This window comes from Dacryopinax primogenitus (assembly GCF_000292625.1).
Source record: "Dacryopinax primogenitus strain DJM-731 SS1 chromosome Unknown DACRYscaffold_9, whole genome shotgun sequence".
NCBI classification, from domain to species: domain Eukaryota; kingdom Fungi; phylum Basidiomycota; class Dacrymycetes; order Dacrymycetales; family Dacrymycetaceae; genus Dacryopinax; species Dacryopinax primogenitus.
In genome coordinates this window covers 161,755-176,539 of record NW_024467206.1, presented here as the reverse complement: position 1 = coordinate 176,539, position 14,785 = coordinate 161,755, and the positions used below count along the sequence as shown (strand labels likewise).

The 14,785-nt window shown below is 55.1% G+C and overlaps 8 protein-coding genes across 8 annotated transcripts; 5 read left to right on the top strand and 3 right to left on the bottom strand.

Annotated features, from left to right (window-relative positions):
• Positions 1 to 1,799: 1,799 nt before the first annotated feature.
• On the bottom strand, positions 1,800 to 3,065 carry DACRYDRAFT_94784 (uncharacterized protein). The gene is made up of 3 exons (XM_040777242.1): positions 2,925 to 3,065; positions 2,812 to 2,871; positions 1,800 to 2,762 (listed from the first exon to the last, which is right to left on the bottom strand). Exon 3 carries the CDS (start codon positions 2,362 to 2,364, stop codon positions 1,822 to 1,824), a length of 543 nt encoding a protein of 180 aa, XP_040628623.1. The 5' UTR covers positions 2,365 to 2,762; positions 2,812 to 2,871; positions 2,925 to 3,065; the 3' UTR covers positions 1,800 to 1,821.
• A 385-nt stretch (positions 3,066 to 3,450) lies between these two features.
• DACRYDRAFT_22148 (uncharacterized protein) lies at positions 3,451 to 4,880 on the top strand. Its single transcript, XM_040772702.1, has one exon. It carries the CDS (start codon positions 4,023 to 4,025, stop codon positions 4,602 to 4,604), a length of 582 nt encoding a protein of 193 aa, XP_040628622.1. The 5' UTR covers positions 3,451 to 4,022; the 3' UTR covers positions 4,605 to 4,880.
• Positions 4,881 to 5,583: 703 nt separating this feature from the next.
• DACRYDRAFT_22147 (uncharacterized protein) lies at positions 5,584 to 6,384 on the top strand. Its single transcript, XM_040772701.1, has 3 exons — positions 5,584 to 5,884; positions 5,937 to 6,148; positions 6,169 to 6,384. Exons 2-3 carry the CDS (start codon positions 6,074 to 6,076, stop codon positions 6,349 to 6,351), a joined length of 258 nt encoding a protein of 85 aa, XP_040628621.1. The 5' UTR covers positions 5,584 to 5,884; positions 5,937 to 6,073; the 3' UTR covers positions 6,352 to 6,384.
• Positions 6,385 to 6,528: 144 nt separating this feature from the next.
• Positions 6,529 to 7,417, top strand: DACRYDRAFT_116200 (uncharacterized protein; the record flags this gene model as incomplete). Its single annotated transcript, XM_040770153.1, has 2 exons — positions 6,529 to 6,581; positions 6,668 to 7,417. 2 exons carry the CDS (start codon positions 6,529 to 6,531, stop codon positions 7,017 to 7,019), a joined length of 405 nt encoding a protein of 134 aa, XP_040628620.1. The 3' UTR covers positions 7,020 to 7,417.
• Positions 7,418 to 7,545: 128 nt separating this feature from the next.
• DACRYDRAFT_22146 (uncharacterized protein) lies at positions 7,546 to 9,507 on the bottom strand (the record flags this gene model as incomplete). The annotated part of the gene is made up of 2 exons (XM_040772700.1): positions 8,954 to 9,507; positions 7,546 to 8,904 (listed from the first exon to the last, which is right to left on the bottom strand). A coding segment is annotated over exon 2 (901 nt), but the record flags the coding sequence as incomplete, so codon positions are not given.
• Positions 9,508 to 9,607: 100 nt separating this feature from the next.
• DACRYDRAFT_15762 (uncharacterized protein) lies at positions 9,608 to 10,226 on the top strand (the record flags this gene model as incomplete). Its single annotated transcript, XM_040771136.1, has 2 exons — positions 9,608 to 9,814; positions 9,894 to 10,226. 2 exons carry the CDS (start codon positions 9,608 to 9,610, stop codon positions 10,224 to 10,226), a joined length of 540 nt encoding a protein of 179 aa, XP_040628618.1.
• Positions 10,227 to 10,844: 618 nt separating this feature from the next.
• DACRYDRAFT_52165 (glycosyltransferase family 39 protein) lies at positions 10,845 to 13,429 on the bottom strand (the record flags this gene model as incomplete). Its single annotated transcript, XM_040775085.1, has 5 exons — positions 10,845 to 11,372; positions 11,422 to 11,579; positions 11,627 to 12,867; positions 12,912 to 13,067; positions 13,137 to 13,429. 5 exons carry the CDS (start codon positions 13,427 to 13,429, stop codon positions 10,845 to 10,847), a joined length of 2,376 nt encoding a protein of 791 aa, XP_040628617.1.
• Positions 13,430 to 13,673: 244 nt separating this feature from the next.
• Positions 13,674 to 14,296, top strand: DACRYDRAFT_107461 (uncharacterized protein; the record flags this gene model as incomplete). The annotated part of the gene is made up of 3 exons (XM_040768475.1): positions 13,674 to 13,683; positions 13,731 to 13,985; positions 14,031 to 14,296. 3 exons carry the CDS (start codon positions 13,674 to 13,676, stop codon positions 14,294 to 14,296), a joined length of 531 nt encoding a protein of 176 aa, XP_040628616.1.
• Positions 14,297 to 14,785: the final 489 nt, after the last annotated feature.

Sequence of the window (14,785 nt, the reverse complement as noted above, 5' to 3'; positions counted from 1 at the left end):
TGATGCTTGCTTGCAGGTACCGAAAGAGACCAGTGAGAGTTCGAACTTTTGCCTGAGTATGCAGCCAGATGAAGCATGCATACTTGAACATCATGATCTCTGTGAGATCATGCATTTCTTGCGCTATTAAAAAGCCTCAGAAGTCTTCAGGCTTGCTGAAGAACTTCTTGAGGGCAAGGAAGTGGGGCAGGGTGTTGAGTTCCTGCTTCATGGCTTGCAGGTAGATGTCGTGCAGCTTGACGAGCATCTTGATCCACCAGGGATCAATGCTGCTTGGCCAACCACCAAACTCCTGGACCCACTCCCACATTTTGTCCTGGGGATTGAATCTTGCAGGGCCGTACTTTCCCAGATCTTCACTGGCTTTAATGCCCAGATGAAGATCTTGCTTGGGGATGAGAGGGGAGAAGTTGGAGAGGGGGAGGGGGATCCATTGGATTGGGGTGCTTGTAGGCTCAGGAGGGGGGCCTTTGCAGTAGGGGAGATGGGGCAGGTTGGGGTCATATGCCTGAGTGTAGATGGTTCCATCGAGGTTGCTATGTGCCCAGAGACACTGTGCATGGTCTTTGGGGTTGTATGCAACCTCACCCTCACCCTTCCCCTCAAGCAAAGGATTGAAACACTGCTTGAGGGCCCTCCACCTCTTCTTCCTCTGCAGATTGTTCATCGTGTCCCACTTGCCATAGGGATCATGGTAGTAATGCACTTTGATATTATCCACAGAGAAGGCAGTGGAGAGTTTGGGGTTGAGAGGGCAGTAGAGAATGCTGGGCTGCTCTTGGTAGCACCTGCTAACATCCTTGGTGAAATGGTCATAGAGTGTGAGGTGCTCCAGACCGGAGAAACTTTGCTTTACTATAGATAGTTAATAAAATAAATAATTAAAGGTATACTAAAAAGACGCACCTTGAGTGCTAGGCTCTCTCACAGTACTGCTGGCCTTCTGCAGGCCAGCAGCCTTGAACCAATCATCTTCAAAACTGGGATCTCCCTCAGGGGAATCCCGGATTCCTGTGAGAGCACTCGCAAAGACCATCTACAAACGGTGAGTCAGTATTTGATGCGTTAAAATACTGATGCACCTCTGAAAAAGCAGTGTGGGGCAGGGACCAGTGTCTTCGTGTGCTTGTGCACTCGCCTGTTCAACAGTTCCACAATCTCTGTCCTCCAAATGGAGGATGGGGAGAGGGAAGGAGGGGGGGGAAACAGTCTCGGGCTTGGGCTCATTTTCGATCTTGAAGGTTGCATGCTGCCCAGGCTTGCCACGGTTGCATCTCCACCGAAACCCATGAAGACAGCGAAATAGCTACTAAGATTGACGACACATCTTCACCACACGCACATACGACGTCTGCGCAGGGCGAGAAACGGTCTTCTAGGCCAGATGAACCATTTGAACAATGGGAACGTGATGAAATGGAAGGGCTGCTGAAGCGTGTCAAAGGACACCTCGTACTGTACCCGACTCGCTTTTTGGAAGGAGAGGATATGCCCACAAGCGGGGAGTCGCGATACACTCCCCTAAGATTGATGCGGTGCGGTCTTCCTGGGTGTTCCGGGACGTAAATCGCTGGAAGCGCCTAGGGTGCGTGCTATCCCGAGTTGATGGTGCTTAAGAACATAGCAGTGGTAGGGTAATCCATTTGAAACGAAACTCTTGTCGAATTAGCAGACAAACGACAGGCTCTGAGTCGAGTGCCAATGTTTGGATCAGGCACGGCGTGGTTTGCATCCTAACCAATCAGAGTCGGGCATCCCCCAGCAGTCTTAATCATGTAGCATGCACAAGGAACTTCGTTGACATTTATAAATGCTGGACGGCTACGACACAATGGTCGAGGACCAAAGTCTACCCCGCCCTCTCCAAACTGCCGCTCGTTGGTCCGGAATAAGATCACAGCACCACTCTGGCAACGACCCAGTTCTCCCAACTCTCCTCCACCCCTCCGCCCTGTCCCTCCCTCCAGTCACCGAGCTATCTAAGCGCTTCCACGGACCACCCTCCTCAGACTCGGACACGCCCGCCTCCATCTGCTTGCAGTGGTCGATGTCAAGCAGTCTGTGCAGAAGAGGAGCGTGTGCAGAAGTGGGAAGGAGCGAGGATGGTGCTGAACTCTGGCTGCAAGTGGGTGAGCGCTGGCTGCAGGTGGGTGAACGCTGGCTTGATAGCTGGAACAGATTAGGAAAGAGAAGAAACAGGAGGCAGAGGTGAACGGGGTTGGACCGCAGAGACGTACAAGGCTCTGATCGAAGTCGAGCGCGAGGATGCTCCACGGCGGCGCCTCTGCACCGGGAGCCTGTCCTCCACCTCGTATCCCTATAGTCCGCACCGATGCGCGCAGAGCTGCTGCGTTGGCATATCATCTCTGAATGCGCCGGCGGTGATGCTCAGCACTTCCAGCGGACTCCGGTGGCTGTTTGGCAACAGCAAGTATGTGTCCATGAATAGCTGGGTCGAGTTGATCCTGACAAAATCGAATGTCTTGACCCTCGGCAGCGCTGTGGGCGGGAGGGCGACGGCTGCCGCGCCCGCACACTGGATGCTGACGTGCTCGAGCAGCGGGTGGACGTCGCGAAAGGCGCCGATGAGCTCGGAGCGGTGCGCGTGGCCGCTGGAGAACGCTCGGAGGTAGAGGACGAGAAAGTCGAAGAGCGGCCGCCCGGAGGACATCCGATTGAGTGTGGAGAAGCGTTGATGGTGGTGCTGTGGAGGGAGGGGCTACGGGGTGTCAGGAGGCGGACGGGCAGGATGACCTCGTGAGCTACTTACGAATCAGCGACGGAAGGGAAGACATGTTGCAGGACGCATACCTTGGACAATAGTAGCGCTCGCCGGGGCATCTCTTCTAGTTTGCCCACCATGTCCAGCACCTGCACGAGTCCATGTCAGCACACGACCCTGCTCGCAAGGCGACACAACAGACCTTCCCTGCTTCTGAAACCCACACGCGCGCACTTATGCTCCTTCCACACCGCTCAACACATCCCCCCAATACCTATGCCTCTGCTTCCCCGCTTGTTGCGCTTGTGCTTGTGCTCTTTGTGCCGGGTGCAGGGAGGGTGGATGGGGGCAGGCGGCTGGGGGTAGGACGAGATCAGCTGTTGAGAGACGGGCGCGAGTTGATTGGTCCGGTCACAGAGCCGCGCAAAAAATGGTTGATGAGCTGTCGACCTTGTTGTTTCCCGTTGGAGGGCATTGGCGGATGGCTTGACCGGTCAACTGCGACGCTGGCGGAACGACCGGATTGCGATGTGTTGATGGGGAAGGAAGGGCTGCAGAACCTCATGCAGACAGCGGATTGGCCAGGGAGGCCAGCGGAAGCTATTGGCGTCAGGGTGCTCGGAGCTATGTCGGCTCCGACCTTTGCCCCATGACCTTCATCGCTGTCTCGCACGTATATAAGGCGATAAGCCTCGTTGCTCTCCGTCGTTCGTCTGCTCGAGTTCCTGCCTTGCTCTGAACTACTGTATCTCTGCCTCGCCATCTCATTCCCACTGTTCCCCTACCGTGCACCTTCCCTCTGTGCACCCTTGCGAAGCGGACTCGATGGTGAAACGTAGCGGACCGTCTCGCGCTGGTGTTATGGACAATGTGAACAAGTCACCCGGACAAGGTCGAGGAGGGCCTCCGAGGAAGAAGCGCAAGACCACCGCGGAGGAGCTCAAATCTGACGGGACGTCGGGACGTCGCCCAAAGAAGAGGAAGGCCAGCGACGAGAGCAGCCAGGAGTCCCAAGAGAGCACGCATGGCACGCAGGCCATACACAGCGAGGTCGCGGCGTGCAAGTGGACCCATAACGAGCTCTATAGTTACAACATCATAATCGAAGCCATCTCGGAGGTCGAATTTTTTGGAGACAACCAGAACTTCGACTGGAAGGTCGACCTCGACCCGCTCCCTCCTCTCACATGATACTACCGACAAGGAGCTTCCCGAATCAGCAGACGTGGCCACGAAGCGCTTCTTCACACGACTCCAACTTGCGACCTTCCGTACCGAGGAGAGCGCCGTTGACGACTTCATGACAACTGTCTTCGAGACGCTGGGCTACGACACATATCCGAAAGGGGCTGCTGTCATGCGCCAATGGACCATCAAGCTCAATATCAGCGGGACGATGAAAACAGTGACGCCCGATATCGTGCTCATCAGGGCACAGGATCGCATCATCTGTTTGGTCTGCGAGGACAAGCGGGAAGATCAACCGAAGGATCCGCAAGCTCAGGTCATCGCCGAAGCCATCGCCGCTTTCCAGTGCAACAACGAACAACGGCTGGAGAGCGGGTTGAAGAAGCTCAAACAGTGGACGGTGCCGTGTATCACTATCAAGGGGACCGAACCGGCACTCTACATGGTTCCAGTGACGAAGGAGCTCAATGTTGCCGTGATGCAAGGTCAATACCCCAATCACGTGACGAGAGTGAAGAGCTGCATCATGCCCTGGAACGAGCCCAAGTCTCGTCTGGGCAGGACCGACATGACGCACGTGGCATTCCGGCGCGAAGCCCTGCGCATGCTAGTCTGCTTCAAGAACCTCGTTCGCATGCAGGCCAAGATCATCAATGAGAAGGCTGCCAAGAATAACATCGACGACGAACCTTAAGCGGTCACAAGAACGAGGCTACTGCGCTCTCTACGACTACTAGACTACGACTCATTGCCACGACTACTTGGACCGACGTGACCACCATGACGGCTCTTGCTTTTCTTTCCTATGACTGATTCCTATGCTCCCGACGCACACGCGACCACAGTCGTATCCCCCGATGCTCCCTCAGACTGCCCGACCACCTCTCACGTTGCTCCCTCAGGCCGAACGACCCTCGCTAACACAGCTGCTCTCGTATCGACACCACAACTTGCATTCGCTTCCTACCCATCACTTAGCCGGCCTCACGAAAATGGCGGCTTGAACCGGAGAGAAGAGGAGAAGGAGGGAGTATGCGGGGGAATTCCGGTCGGAAACAGGTTATTGTACTGTGAACGATTCTATTCCTAAATGTGTTAATATTGAGCCGGTTAACCTCACTTCTGATTTGTGTGTAAAACATCATGCATTAGAGTTTGGTTACTAAGTTTGCGCCTTGGTCGCGAAGGACAACTCACACTGGTTGCAATAGCTTGAATGGTTACGGGTGTTGGTCTGGGCGGACATGAGCGAGATTTTTCGAGGGGGCAAAGAGGAGGGGAGGCTGACGACGGTAGGCGCATGCCTGGCCTGAAAGGGCAATGCTTCCCGAAGCTCCAGGAAGAACATATTTCTGAGACGCCAGTTCGTCCAGCGACGCGGTTGCACACTTGCGTACTTTGACGCGCTTATGATGCCCAACGATATACCTACTGTCCTACGGTTTACCGCTCCTAGATAGTGAGGTCTGATGGAGAGCAATCGTTGAAGTTGTCGGCACTTCGGTCCATCTGGGTGCATCTGTGGGCGAATCACTGCACCGTGAGGATGTTCGTTTTGTCTCCGCCTCCACACTCACGCTGTGAGCGCGTGAATGTTAAGCTTGTTCTTCGCCTCAACCTCTTCAGGATCTCATACCGCAACGTCCTTTCACTTCTTGACTCGGTCTTCCCCCAATACTACTGTGCCTTCTTCACGGTCATAGAAGAAGCCGGCTTGTCCGCGGATGTCACGATTGTTTCGCCCTCGCTTTGACGGCGTCACTCATCGCCTGGTGCCACGACCCGCTCAGTTCGCCTCGCGCCACATACTGCGTCTGCGAGCGGCAGAGTGACTAGAGAAGATAAGGGTTGTGTCATCGGTTGAGCTTTGAACAATGTTGGGTGAGTATCGGTTGAGGTGAAAGAGAGACGGGTCGAGTGAGGGAGCGATAGCACATCCTTGTTGGACTACGGGGGAACAACGTGATTCTCCAGGTGCATATTGTACAGGCTGGTTCCTGCTTTCGCCGCTGACCAAGCTACATAGCGCCCAATGGCAGAGTTGGAAGATCTTTGGCTGATCGGACGCAATGGTTTCAATTTCAGTCCAATACCTGACCGGCCGGCCCACCAGCGTCCGTTCGTCAGCGTACATACGCCCACGTTCAACCTGCCCTTGTCACGATGGTACTCTACTTTTACTACTCTAAGACAGAACTGGCAATAGAGCACTTCGTTCATCGCATTATGCCTGTGCCTGTGTGCTCTGCTCTGGTCAGGGGGAGCATGGTCATACAGGAACAGGAACACATGTTCTGCCACTTCTGCGTCCCATTTCCGAGCTTCGGCTTGAGCTGTTCTTGAACGATCCTAACTTCTGTCGCGGCCTGCTGTCTCTGACGTTCGCTTTGCACCCTCTCCTCACCGCTCTTTGCTCAAAACCGGTCCTTCTTCGCCTGTAGATCCGATAGATCTTGCTGGAAGTGGCTGGCTTCTTTCCACAGCCGTCGGAGATGTACCTCCAGGTCGCGGATCATGCGCTGGACTTCGAGGCGATCTTCATACAGACGCTCTTTCTCTTGTTCTGCTGATTGGAGCTCTTCGCCATCTCATCAAGCAGGATCCGGAAACGTTCTACGATGGCCGAGCTCCGCTCTTTGCTGCCCAAGTTGCGCAATATACTACATATACAGTAAGCGAATAGCCGTCTCATCTAATCCCAACTCTAATCCCTCCAATCCTGCACCCTCCATCCAAGCGGCGGCTGACCCCGCCCAGAGCACTGTCTCCCCCACCTCCCCCCACCTCTCCCCCAGCAGTATCCGGCAGCGGCAGACGCCAAGGACCAATCGTACCTGTTGACCCACCGCCGAAGTCTGCTTTTTGCAGGGGGAGGGATCGGCAGCGGACCTCCCAGGGAGGTGATGCAGATCCATCGAGCGGCGCCTTCACTGGTGGTAACGGAAATGGGAGTGGGAATGGGAACGGGAACGGGAATGGAAATGGAAACGGAAACGGAAATGGCAATGGTGCATCAGCTGGAGGGACGCCTCTCAGCCCGACATGCCCGAGTCGCTCAACCGTTCCGGCCGCATCAGCAGCCGCGGTGGTTGTGCCCCCGCCGGCCTAGAGCCCACCCAGGGAAAGAGTTGCCAGGAGCATCCAGCGCCCTTCCGGTGCTGTGAATGCGGCGCCAAGCGCAGAGGGAGCACAGTCTGGAGGAGTCCGCATCTCTCCTCCTTCCCCGCTCACCCCCGTCAGCCCTACCACCGCGCCTGCTCCAGCCGGCGCCACAGCCACGCAAGCCGGAGTACCGGTACCCACTACCCACTGTGACCCCCCCGGGGCGAAAGCACTCCTCCCGCCGCCCGGCGCCCTCTCCGCCTCTCCCTTCCTTGCCAAGTACGAACTCTTTGCGCGCTATGTCCCCTCCGATCTCACCTACCGGGCCGGTGCAGCACGCATCCAACCCCAACCCCAACGCACCCAGCGGGAACTCTAATCCAAATCTCAACTCAGGCGCCAGTCTCTTCTCACCCTCGTCCTCTCACCTCCAACTCCTCTCACACCCCCGAATTCTACATAGGGCACCCTCCCCCACTCTACCCCAGCAACCCCACTCTGTTCTTCTTCTTCCTTAGGGTCGAGGAATGCCCAGATCGGGAGTTCCAGCTCACCCTTGACCAGCACTCTGGCTTTGGCGAGTGTCGAGAGTGGGACTGGGGTGAGTACAAGTGCCTTGCCCGACTCTTTGTCGAATGAACGAATAACGCCGAGGCCTAAGCAATGGGAAGTGAAAGGTGAAGGAGCAGGGGCGCACTGCTCATACGGGATCAAGTGACCTTCATGGGCGGGCAGGGGTTCCGAACCCTCATCGACGGCTAGGAACGCGACCAGGGAGCCGTTGAGTACCGTCCCCAGTTCTTCGGGGACGACATCCTCCGATCCAGGACCGACTAGGACGATCTTGTCGAATGCGGTGCGGAGGTCGACTTCGTATGGCAGCTGAGCACACAGCGGTGTGGTGGACCATCGGGTGCTTTGCCCTTCTTGCGGGGGGTGCGAGTGGAGGTAGGACATCGTACTGAGCGCTCGGAGAAGAGGGGCATTGTACGCTGATAGCCGTGGGCTGGGCTGGACAGGCTCCAGGGTATACACTTGCCTGTCATCGCCGTTGCCAGTAGGTGTTAAGGTGGAGGACGGAAACTGATCTAGCGGGTGCGCCGTCTCGCCCGAATCCGGGAACTCAAACACATGCGTAGGCTGGACGAGTTGCTCCACTTGTTCGAGCAGACGCGCACCGAGGCCTTTTGTCCAACCCATGGTGTTCACCACTAGAGGCACTACGTCGCTAACTCTCCCATTCTCCGCTTCCATCAGGAAAGGGAATTGCAATTCCAGCCTGAAACTCTGGAGAAGCGCTTCGACAGCAGAGAGGTAGAGTGCCGGGTCAGACTTGGGCGAGGAGGAACCGAGGTAGTGAGCCCGGTATGGCGGAAGGGGGTGGTATCGCTCGTGAGGGGATAGAATCCTGCAAGGCCCCAGTCTGCTGTCGAGGAAGGAGATGGAGGGGAGAAGGCTCCAGAGAATGGAGTGACAATCCGGCCGAGGCCTTCGAGGTTTGAATGCAGTTCCTGAAGAACAACAAGGGCATCCGCCGTTCCGGTTTGATTTTCGAGATTCGGCGGCAGTGGGAGAGTGCGTGACGATTTTGAGGAAGTGAGTGCCGTAAGGACGGGAATTGTGTGACTTTTCGGAGCCTAGATCTCGTGTGTCGTGCATTCCGGGTCCACTTCAAGCACAGTTCCTAACAGTTCCAACTTCCCCTTGATGACCACAAGGCGGCATGTGCCAACGAAGGCAAGTGTCTCGCCGTTCTTTAGTGCAAGAAGAATGGCGGGACTGTCGCATTTGAGGTTAAGAGGGGGTAATGCGGAAGGAGGATGCTCTAATAATGAGGAAGACGAAGGGAGGAAGGTAGAAGCGGGAGGTAAGAGAGGGCGGGGCGCTGCGGCCTGATTCTTGGATCAGAGGCATGCAGGACTGTGGAACTGATAAACGTACGGGGCAGGTTCAGGCAGCTCTTCCTTCCATTTCACTCAAAACATCGTCTTCTTCATCTATCCCTGATTGCACATCCATGTTCCCGTCAAGGTCGTCCCCCAGCCCCACCGGCGCGGCAGGCGAATACGCCCTCGCCCTTGCCGTGTACTGAGGGAACGCAGGCCGTGTCTCATCATCGATGCCATCAACGGGAGAGGGCTTTCTTTTCTTTCTCGGCTTCTGTTCGGGTATAGGTTTCCGTTTTCTATTCTTCGGGGATTCAGGGGAGGAAGTTGGGGACGGGATGGCCGGTTCGTCTTCGGAGCTTGAGCCAAGTTCTTGTTCTGGCGCTGGAGGTCCTGCGGGACGAACAGAGGAACGAGAAGTCACAGAAGACTAAACCGCATCTATGCCTGAGTCTCCGGATAATTGAGCGGCCTTTGCCGCTCTTCGTGCTGCAACGGCACTAAGCGTTCCTTGTTCGGACCAAGCTTGAAGTTGAGCTCAGTTGACGTGGGCAGTCTAAACCAAAATAATTAGCCAAAAAAAGTACTATAGATGGACCCTTGCACAGCCCCTTACTTGAATTTTCTGTGAGCGCTTCTCTTGTAGGCCAACACATACTAGTACTTTCTCAGTTGCCTACACCCTATCAATCCAACAAAAAAAACAATTATGGCATCAACATCAACACCCGCAGGAGCAGCACCATCAGCCGTTACACCCGCCCAGCTCACCCTCTTCGCCCGTGCCATCCTTGCCCATCTCCGGCTCTGGCCTGCACTCCGCCTCGCCCTCCAGACATCAACAGCACAAGGGAAGGAGAATGTCCCACTGTTTGCGAGCGAAATCCTTGAACTTTTCCAGAGTAAGCGTGTGGGAGTAGATGATGTTGAGGAGCTGTTGCTTCAAGGTACACCTTTCCCTTTCATGATCTTGCCGCCGTTGACGTGGCATCCAGATCATGGATGAGGAGTTCGACACTCTGGTAGAAGACGAGTCTGCCCTGGCGCTCTCCCGTGCCCTTATTCTCACATGGGAAAACCTCGCTTCCCCCGAGATGGAGCCCTCTGTCAAACTATTAGAAGAGCAGGCAGAACGAGCGGGGCGAACTCGTGTGACAGCACAGGTGCGGAAAGAGGTCGACGGGGATGACGATGACGAGGAGGGAGAAGAGGAGGAAGGTGATGTAGAGATGCAAGATGAAGCGCCCAGGCTGGTCGAGAGGAAGGAAAAGCCAGAGCCGGTGGTGGATGATGACGGCTTTACCTTGGTGCAGAAGAAGAGGCGCTAGTCTCCATTCTTGTATTGAACTGTGCAGTGCCTGGGACCCGCAGCCCAGTTGTAATCTATTGACGGCCCTCTGGAACTCCTAATAGTTTATTCCGAGCGAGGTAACGGAGTAGCATAATACAGCCGTGCATATAAACCAAGTCCGCTCATTCACACTACTTACCTGCCCAACTCACGCCCTCCCTCGCTGGATCCAACTACCTCTCGCTGGCAAGCCCACCTAGTCCAGCGTCTGAGCATCCGAATCAGGACTCGAGTTCTCCGGTTCGTTAGCAGGTAAAGGCGGTGGCTTTTCGATCTTATTCTCCTCCCTCTCCTTCGCAGCAGCAGCAGAACTCGTCTCTGGCATTTCTTGGGGTCCAACCTCAAACGCCACACTCGAGCTAGGACTGAGAGGCTGGATCACGTCTGGATGGTCTTGGAATACGTCCCGCCCTGGTTGAGGAACGTTGCCCGCGCTTTCTGCAGTGGCAATTATAGCTGAGGAGTCTGGCTCGGGCTCCACGATATTCTACACGAGAACATGGCCAGCATGATGCTCCGCCACACCAGTCACACGGGGAGGAGTGGGCTTTGCGCTCGGCGCAGAATGGTAGCAGTCGTCTTTCTGCAGAGAAGGTCAGGATAGTCTGCGTGCACTCGGCTGGCATAGGCTCACGTTAGGGTAAAAGTCCCCGCAGGCAAAGTCCAACGTCTTGAGCCACTTTGAGCTCTCGCATTTCCCCCGCGTCCATACGCTTCCGTATACGAGGGGATTGAAGTGCGAGTATGTCCACACTGCTAGGCCAACAAGAACAAGGGCGACCTGCACCCTGTACCTAGGCTTGAGCTTAGACGTAGCCATATCGTACACCGCTGCGCTGAGGAGCACTGCAAACCACAGGGCAGGGAAATAATGGTGCAAAAACAGCTGGCGGGCCATGAGGAAGAACGGGGCATAGTGTAGCGCCCACCCGAGGACGAGGAAAGAGCACAGGTTGTCGTAGAACACCAGGCCGGAGTTGTTGAAGTCTTTATAGCCGCGTTTGGCGCGGAGGATGAGCATGCCCCGGGCGAAGAAGTAGAGCGCGACGGCGAGGGTGGAGAGGTACCACACAACGGGGTTACCCAGCAGGTAGATTTGACGATGGTCTTTCACCCAGAAGTTCTGGATGAGATATGTTAGCTGGAGTCCGCACTGCGTAGGAAGGACTGACAATTCCCCGCCGGAGGATGGGCCAGGTGTTGGGCCTGCAGTCAAATGCATGCCGTTCAGTGAAGCCGGCGTTCGTAGTCCACATAACCTGCTGCAGTTCCAAGAACTTGCTCAAGAATCCAGGCTTGCGGTAGTTGACCTTTGGTGATGTGGCCGGCACTGTTCTCCCCTCAGCTGCGCCCAAGAAACTGAGATAAGAGACGTACACTTATTATGCTCGCTCAACTCTATGAACCAGAGGCTGTTCGCCCTGACCGCATTCTTGTTACACGTCACTTCCTGCTGCTCGTACCCCCAGTCGGGTAGTTTGACCTTATGACTAAAGAGGTAGCATCCAGTAAGCGCATGCTTAAGCTTGAAAAGTGTCCTCAGCGTGCGAACACGTTTCGAGCTCGCGCGATCACGCCTGTCCCCTTCGGCGATCTCCACGACCCAGTAATCATTCGCGTCGCCGGAGAAACCGGTGAATCCGTACCCAGAGACTTCGTTCTGGAAATCCACTTCGGATACGGGGGGACGGATGTCGTGAGAGTGCAGCATTTTGGAGATAGCAATATGTTGCAGCTTGATCATGTCCCCGTCTGCGAGGGCGCGGAAGGGCTCCGTCTCCCAATCGTACCCAGGGCTGTGGTTGTCCCAAGTGGCGTTGAGGATACGCCATCCGTTGTTCACATCCAGATGCGGATAGGGGTGATTTGTTGTTCTGCGGGTACGGTTAGCATGTGGTGAAGAGAAGGGGAGAGACGCACGCTTGGACCCCCCGGGGTAGGAATGATCATGCGAGTGCAGGAACCCTCCGTTCGTATTCCAGTGCCGCATGACGATCTTGCTCCCTACACCTACATCTGCATACGTATCCGCCATCTTCTTCCCGTTGAGGGTGTGCTGGAACTCGGCGCTCATGAACCCGTCGCCGTCGCCCGAGTTGCTCAGGATCAGGAAATGCAGCTCGAACATGGCCATGTAGAACGTTGCTGGCACGGCAATGAGGCATAGGGCGCGAGCGAGGAAGTGCCGGATCCAGAGGGCGATGGAGACGCGGGTGTCGCCGAGGAGGACCCAGAGCTGGCGGATAGTGCACAGACCGATGGTGGCAATCGTGAATAGGCCTACCCATTTGCAGCTCACGACTGCGCCTAGGCTTAGCCCGACGCAGGTGAGCCAGACCCACCATGAATGCGTGAACGGCGCGGCGCGGTTCTCGTTGGCGAACCCGACCCAGAAGAAGATCGTCAGAGCGGTGAAGAACAGGAGGGGAGAGTCGAGGAGGATTAGACGGGATTGGGTGAGAAGACCGTTCTCGAAGGTTATGAACAGGGAGCCGAGGAGCGCTGTGTCCGCGCGGCAGTCTAGGGCGCGCAGGGTGAGGTAGGTGATGGGTACGAGGAGAACACCGAGTGTCGCTGGCAAGGAGCGCATAGCGACGTACGGGACGTGTTCGTACAATCTGAATAGAATTCAGAGGTGTACTAAGTCAAGAAACGTAGGTACGCACTTTCCGATATCTTTGAATCGAAGTTCCCGTCGTAGCCGCTTACGAAGGCGGCAAAAGTGATGAGCAGCTTTGCAAGCGGAGGGTGGACGTCAACATAGTACTGGCTCTTGACATACTTGCTAGCGAACTTTCCAAAATGGACTTCGTCGAATCTATTGCGCAAAATTGAAGAACGTAATAGTCAGTAACCTTTCATAGTATATTGGGGGTAAAGGACTCACATGACGCTGTCAGGCCATCCCAGTCTCCAGAACCTCACTACCACCGCAACCGCACACACCAGAAGGAGTAACTTCCACTCTCCCTTATGCAACTTGATCCCCCCCGGAGGATGGGGTTTCCCGCGAGACTGGGAGTAGCGTGGGCCAACAGGACGGGCTTTGTATGATGGAGTAGCGGGGAATGGCGATGATGGGGCTGGGCCGGGAGGAGGAGGTGGTGGTGGTGGAGAGAGAAGTGGGTCGGTATAGGCTTGCCTTGGACGGAATTGTGATGGTCCGTGTAAGGAAGCCATCGTATCACTTTGTAACGCACGTTAAAGTCATATACCTTTTGGAGGGACATCTGGTGCCAGAAAGCTGCATATGTCGGGCAGAGTACGCAGATCGAACGAGGTCGCGCGGCGTATGCCTACAAGCAAATTAGTGTGTTCGCACGATTGTACGACGAAGGCATAAGCTTGTGCGGTTCACTCTTAATTCCCACATCGACAACGCCTGTCACCACGCTTTCCTGAGTTCAAAACACAGCAACTGGACATGAACGTGAGTTCATGGCAATTGATTTCCTAACTACGTGCTGACCAGGTGCTCCAGGTGCTCGTTCGAACGTACTGACGCTCGCTCGCGACTTGACGACAGTCAAATCGCTCGCACAAACCCAACAAGTATCGCAGAACGCTGCATCCCTCCGCCCACATTCGCCCTTCATTCAACCGCACAATCGAAAGCTCCGCTCAAGTCAGACTCGCTTCCTCTACCTGCTCACCATGGACAACGTTTCTATCTCTGCTACCTATTCCTCTTCGACTTCAGATCTCGGTGGTGGAACAGATGCTGTGAACAAATACGGTACGCGCTTATTTCTTTGCAATATGTTTTCTAATGCGCGTTCAGAGGACGTTGCGTATGACGCCTACATGCAAGGCCGTCAAGCGTACATCGACCACTTCTTTCCGCCCAGCTACGCCTCACACAGCTCTTCCAACGCCTTGTCCGCTGCTATTCCTTTTTCGACCATGGCTCCTACCACTGCTATCCCGAATGTCGAGTTCCAGCCGTCGCCGATTGTCATCAACAACAACTGCACGACGAATATCATCCATTCGAACAACACTACCTATCGCAACAACAACAACTCGCACCACAACAATCGTAGCTGAAACGTTCATGAAGAGGCGAATACTATCAATGGAGCGACGGATTTCGTTGCTCTCTTCAAGAAGTTTTTCTCCGCTGTTACTTGTGGCTGTCTCTTCCCGCTCGCCTGGTGAGTTTTTTCTATGCGTTATATGCTTATGTACTGATGCTCGCCTAGAATACTATGAACGGTGACTCGATTCATTGTTCACACTTATGACATTGTAGTTTAGCTGTACGTCTCTGTGTTTCGCGTCTACGGTGCATTCGCTGATCATTCTACAGGTTGTATTCCGTGTATTCCGAGTCTGCCGTCTGTCATACTAGGGAGGAAGGAGGAACGCAATACATGAAATTGTGGACTACTAGATTACACTGAACTGGACTGAGTGCGAAACGACCCAAATCGATCAAGATGTACACTCAGAGATGGATGGTGAAACGGTTTGGATTACACTGACTTACTGAAATAGTTGCATCATCTCCATCGGTCACAGCCGTCAGTACCCCAG